This window comes from Prunus dulcis, chromosome 2 (genome assembly GCF_902201215.1).
Source record: "Prunus dulcis chromosome 2, ALMONDv2, whole genome shotgun sequence".
Taxonomy (NCBI): Eukaryota; Viridiplantae; Streptophyta; class Magnoliopsida; order Rosales; family Rosaceae; genus Prunus; species Prunus dulcis.
Genome location: NC_047651.1, coordinates 11724584 through 11731141, shown reverse-complemented (window position 1 = coordinate 11731141; position 6558 = coordinate 11724584). Strand labels below are relative to the sequence as shown.

General features: G+C 38.8%; 1 protein-coding gene across 1 annotated transcript in view; it reads left to right on the top strand.

The window, feature by feature from the left end:
* Nucleotides 1-6220, top strand: part of LOC117617270 (RING-H2 finger protein ATL52-like) — a 19224-nt gene extending 13004 nt beyond the window's left edge. The window contains exon 2 of the mRNA XM_034346585.1: nt 6033-6220. Within this exon, the coding sequence (XP_034202476.1) occupies nt 6033-6128 (96 nt within the window). The 3' untranslated portion in view covers nt 6129-6220. The remainder of the gene's footprint in view (nt 1-6032) is intronic.
* Nucleotides 6221-6558: the final 338 nt, after the last annotated feature.

Here is a 6558-nt window from a genome sequence, read left to right as displayed (position 1 = left end):
AAATACTTTTCAAATTATTAGTCACAAAGACGTGGTCCCTCCTTGGGACATGCCTGTCTACCACTGAGAAAATTTTTGACACAGAAAAGCCCATATAAGGTGCACATGCAGTCATCCACCATCTACAATACCACCAAGAGCATTCCCCAATGCGGGTGGAGCACGGAATATAGAAACGCGCTGTGGTATCTTTACGCAGAAGGACTGCTTGGGCTCTCGCCAACTTCTCAATCCCACATCGCTGCCTCTCACATACACTAAATAAAAGTTTGTTCTCCGGAACTCCTTGATCAAAGCCAAACTGGCGAGCAAATCTATTTGGATAGTAAGGCTCCAACCAAAGATCGCCACCTAACCTTACAGGAAACAGTGCAGAGCGCATACAAACCAAGAATTCAAAGGCATCGTCCGCAAGGCTCTCTGTGTCTAAAAGAATGCAATCTTCTTGTGCAAGGAAGACACTGGGACGATAAACCATAAACTCACTCCTGAAGATGATTCTAGCTTGATTAGAGCTGACATATTTGGCTTCAATCTGACTATACCTCGCTAGAAGAGGGTAATGTGCTGGAAAATCATTGTCACTCCGACGGTCGATCAGATCAGGAAAGTGCTCCCCTAACCATCCAATCACATAATGAATGGGAAGATATGCATTTGCTAAACCAGGACCCCTACGATGAGTAGCAACTGTACCGAGGGCATGATAAATAAGTCCCAACACTGCTGGAGCAAGTGAAACTCTAAACCCTCTCGCCATCAAACTTGCCATATAGAAACATTCTGGCCTTATAGCATTATCAAGGGGCAAAACAAAACGGCTAAGCCAAAAGGCTAAAAAAGCAGCCAATTGTCCTTCACGTGAAATGTTCAAGGGAAATTTGAGGTCTTTGGCCTTATGTTTGGGAACTATGTTATTTTTATTCCCCGCAGCACCATATATGGCTTCCCCTCGAAAGAAATGCTCAATCCATTGATCGTGGAAAACTTGCCCTTTCTTATGGAAAACACATAGTTGAGCATGGATTTTCAAAAGTTCACCAGTGGTTGAAGGATACAAGTCTTCACGGCATAATTCTCTGTTTAAAGGGATAAATTCATCATAAGGGAGACCCAAAATTGGTAACCCGCCAATAACTTTCAAGTCGTATAGGGAAATGCCCATTTCACCGTTCCCATGATGAAATGTGTTGGATAAAGGCCCCCATAACTCGCAGAATGCTCTCCAAACATTAGGGCAAAAATCATAGGAGTACCGAGAAATGGCCACAGCCCCATATATATCAGCTTGACGAAGGACATCACCAAAGTCACTCAAAATAGACTCTGTCCACTCCAGTACAAAGGATCGAAAGTTAGCCCGACCGAAAAATTTGAAATTGCTTCCCCACGAAATTTGGTTACGAAGCATCCTGTGCATAGCCGGATAAAATTCATCTCTAGGAAGACACTGCTTATCTCCATCAATCTCATTGTTTACTTTCATCAAAGAGTGGGCAAGAAAACATGGGCCCTTGGCTTGAGAAATTTGAACAACTCGGTCTTCTTCATGGGGGTTGAATTTGAGATGTCCACTACTCACGTGATCTGTGGTGAACCATGTTGTCCGACTCTCAGGAGGTACCATAAGCCTGATCGAATTCAGAGGACAAGATCTCATGTACTGGGGGCCAAAGGCCATGGCCCTACCATATTCATCGGAAGCATGTTCCTTGTGAAGATTTCCATAAGCATCCATCACCTGAAATCAAAGGTAAAAAAAAAAAAAAACATATACATATGTTAGCTTATAATGCTAGTTAAAGGCATCTCAAGCTTTGCACGCGTAAAAAAAAAAATGCCACACGCACAAAGCTTGAGGGGGCATCTGTTGGAATAAAAAAAATCACAAAATATTGGAACGTGGGGGGAAGTTTGGAAAAAGGTGGGGGGAAGTTTGGAAAAAGGTGGGGGTCTAAACCAATGAAAATGTTTAAGTGGGTTGAGTGGCTCCTATTTTTGGGGGAGTTGGTTATTCATTTTTTTAATATAAATATTCTGCATTAAAGAGAAATAAAAAAAGATAGCAGGACAGAAAAGAAGGAGAAGACGACAGAAGAAGAAAATTGTTGCAGAAGGAAAATTGCAGGAGCACAAATACAAGAGGAGACATTTTCACAGGTAGATAGATCCTGTCAATTAATTCTTGTTGGGTGGCAACCCTAAAATCATTCTCTTGGATGATGAATCCATATTGGGTGGCAACCCTCAAATAAAACTCTTGGATGATAAATCCATAATGGGTGGCAACCCTTAAATCATGAACAACAAATCCATGAGAGGATTTCTGTTTAACAAAGCTCTGCCGAGCAAAAGAAAATCCTTTGAAATGGATACAAAATATTGGATACAAAATCCATCATGGTGTGTAACCCTCAATCAAATACCCTAAATGGTATATCCATTTTTGGGCATAAAACTCATTCAGTGGGTTCTCAAGAGCACAAATCCAATTTGGGTACAAAACCCACAAACAAAATCACCGAGGGTTTAATCTCACAGCAAAACAAAAATAAACTGTGCTTGAAAAGGAAGACAACCATGTTGGCTGTGGCTCGGCCTGATGCTGCAGATAGCAGCAGCAAATAAAAAAGAAGAAGGAAGACTCCTGTCAAAAGAGAAAAGGGGAAAAAGCTTCAGGGGTACTGTTGGCCACAACAAACAAAACTTAAAACTAGTTGGGCTTGTGAAGGAAATTTAAAAAAAAAAAAAGGGAGTGGCCACGTTTTTGTTGGCAGTTCCATATGGCAGCCTTTAAAAAAAAAAAAAAGGAAGGAAGGTGGCTGTACGCCACTTCGCTGGGTTAAAAGGAGCAGAGCTTGGGAAGGGCCATTGGGGCAGCCCATGCATGGAATGCCCATCAAACAATCAAAATACAGATCATGATGGATGATAATAAAAAAAAAGAGGTTTGCTATAGTCATAAAAAAGGGGAGAAAAGTCAAAGCAGAAAAAAAGAAGAAGGTGGCGTCAGCCACCTTGTTGGAGTGGGAAGGAAAGAAAAACAAAGAAAAAAAAGACTTGGTGTTGCAGAGAAAGAGAAGAAGAAAAGTCAACAAGTAAAAAAGAAAGGAAAAGGGAGGCGTACCTTGTGGAGGTTTCCTTGTGAAAAAGTCTGACAGTGAGGCAGTAAATGGTTAATGGCTTCTGAGTTTGAGCCAGAGTCAGTCTGGCACTCTAAATAGAGCAGAAGTGTCTTGGCAGTAGCGTAACTCTCCTCCAAGTCAAAAATCAGAAGTCCTTTACAGTCTCTATCTCTGAAGTCCTAGTTCAATTGTGATTGGTTTTTTGATAAACCAAATGAGCACAAACCAACAGATAAAAAATATATATGTGCTAAAGGGCTCATAGTCAAATTACTAGGTTATATACCCTTTAATTCTTAAAGGCCCAATATATTTAGTGGGTGGCCAAATAATTACCCATTAAATTTATAGAGGCCTAGATTTCTAATTTCCTATCATATGGTTAATGGATTAATTCAACAATCCTCATAGCCATATTTGGGTCCAATTGCAAATCTTGTCAATTTTAGAAAAATAGTGGGTGAATCAAAATTGCTTATTGTTTTTCTTAGACATTGACAAAAAAATAAAAATGGTACAAAACCATCCAAATTTTTCACATGGGTCATCTACCCATGAAAATTCCAATGAGATTAAATTCAAATATCTCAAACACAAATTCTCAATTAATGGGCCACACTTACCCATTAATTTCAAAATTTCCCCATAGGTCACCTACCTATGAAAATCCCCAAATTATCTCAAATATACAAATTCTAAATTATTGGGCCATACATACCCATTAATTTCTAATTTTTCCCATAGGTCATCTACCTATGAAAATCTTCAAATCGTCTCAAAGACACCAACTCTAAATTATTGGGCCACACTTACCCATTAATTTCTAAATTTTCGAACTACGTTGGTTTGATCCCTTTAAAAGGGTACGTAGGCAATCTAGAGATTCAATCTAGATGCAACCATCCCAAACAATCCATATCGAATCCCTGGTTTATTCAGCTAAATTCACTCAAACACTTTTCAATACAATTCAAATCAAATTTCCCTCGCAATGGGTCATTTATTCATCGTGAATCTTTGAACTACGAGTGGCTTGATTCCCGCAAAGGATACGTAGGCATCCTGAGATTGGACTTGGGAGCAGCTGCAAAATCAAACACACACGTTCTGTTTCTTTATGATGGAATCAAAGGGTTTTCCCTTGAAGCAAGGGATTGTAATTAAGAGACTTGCGTCTTGAATGGGTCGAACCTAAAATAATAAAACCCCATTGTTTAATTAGTGGTGGTGAAATTATATTAGGAAGATCACCATTTTCCTTCAACACCAACTGCCCATACTAAATTACTTAAATCCCTCCACTTTGGTGACCATTTCATCATGGAGGTTGGACCCACCATCAATTTGGTATCTGCATATCAGTTTTGGGCAACTACAGAGAAGAGTTGAGGACCTCAATTCTATTACCATTACCTTCTTGCAGATGCGTTTTGCCCAAGCCCAGACTGGAGTTGCTAAGGATTGGATTTGGGCAAGCACAGACAACAGCTCCTAGAGGCGTTACGGATTGGATGGGCTTCATGTACAGTTTCCTCTGCTACTGTGACTTCTGTAAGCCCCCCTTCACTTCAGATGAAAGGGCAAGTGAGCCCGAGTCTCTACTGCTCCGAAAATTCAGTATCCATAGACGAACTCAGACATGAAATCGGGTCTCACAGAGTCCTCTAGTTCCCTATGTTGTGTTCGATTTGGGAAACCAGAATGGAGCGGACTGGGCGCATCTTCTTCTCCTCCAAACCTGCCTTTCTCTTTCCTTACATGCCACTCACATGCTGAATCACAAAGGCTGAGCAGGTCATTAAGTCATTCAATCTCAGCCATCCTTTTTTAACATGAAACTTCAACTGTTGGATAGCCGGCTGTACCGGTACAGCTGATGCACCACAGAATTTTCCACAAATGAGTTAATTGTTATTGTCATTTGAACAGGGTGGACTTGGGTTTCATTCGAGTTTATATCCTTGTTCGAATTACATAAATAGAAGATTTATTATATGTGTTATTTAGAATATCACTCTTTGAAGTGATATCGGATTTGGAAATTGAAGATTTTGGCTAGAGCTAGAGTAATAAAAATCTATCTTCGAAAGAAAATTGTGTTAGTATGATGGAGTAGAATATGTGTTAGTGATGGTCCCGTTTCGAGGATGAAGGCTTATCTGATTTTGGATAATACTTGGTTACCCTGGATACAAGTTACCTTATACAATAGATTTGTGACTTAAAGATCCAAGTATGTATAACTTGGAGGGTATAATGTTTGTACCAAATTGTATTTAGATGAAATCTGTAATTTACTTTTGACACCAAAATAATAAAAGGTGTACACCGAATTGTTAGCTTGTGTCTTGCTTTAGGTTATGTGTTTGTAAATCTTTACATCTAAGATTTGATAAACCATGTGTTTGATCTAGATAAAGTAATTTCTGCGCGCTTTATAAAACGCATTTCTCTTCTCACCTGAATCATAGTTTTGGTGGGAACTCTTTTGTTGAATATTTGTTTTTCAGAGAAAATATTAATCGGGGAAAATTAGTTTAACTTCAGTGTGTGTTCTGCTCTTGCTTTACATCAAGTATGTTGTTCCTGACTAATTCGAATTTTAATGTTCAAAGACTTTGAAACTAACCGAAAGATGTTTCTGAACTGAATTCTATACTTTGCCCCTGAGAGTCATTTTCACCCAACTTGTTCCATAACTCAACTTTGCATGTTCAATTTTAGCCATGAGAAATCCTGTACTAACTGAAATATGTTAGCAAGTTAGAATTTTCGTCCAAAGTGATGACGTTGCAATTTAGAAATCCCTTGTTTTCCTACGTGCAATTTAGAATTGGATCCTCAAATAGAGTAGCTGAGGAAGAGAATTCCAAATCCGACAACCATAGAAGTGGAGTTTTCAGCTTGGTGAAGGGTCCTCTTGTGTTGAAGAGATCAACTTCAACAGGGAGATTTGTGTTCACAAGGAATGGAAAGGAAAAGAATTCTATAACTCCTAATTAAAACCATTTGTTTCCCCTTTCCAAAATTAATCTGTAAAACCACAATTTCTTCTTCTTTTGTCTTTGTACCATATTTTTATACACAAAAAGAGAGACCCTGCATACAAATATGAGACTAATTGACTTTCAAATCCTATATGGTTATGTCCATAAGTGCTTGGTCTAGTGCTATTTAGTCTCTAATTTGTTTGTTTGAGGAGGTCCTAAGTTCAAATTTCATGAACCAACGTGGTTGAATAAATTCATCAACTCTTATATGGTTATTTTATTTGAAAAAGTATAAAGAAAGCTTTCATGAAAAAAATTTCCAGAATTGCTAGTCTCCGCTCCAATTATAATTTGCTTTGCATCTCCTCAAAATAATGTATCCCCTCTGCACAATTAGTACTTAATAGTGAAAACCTGCGAATATTAGAGGAAGGTACAACACA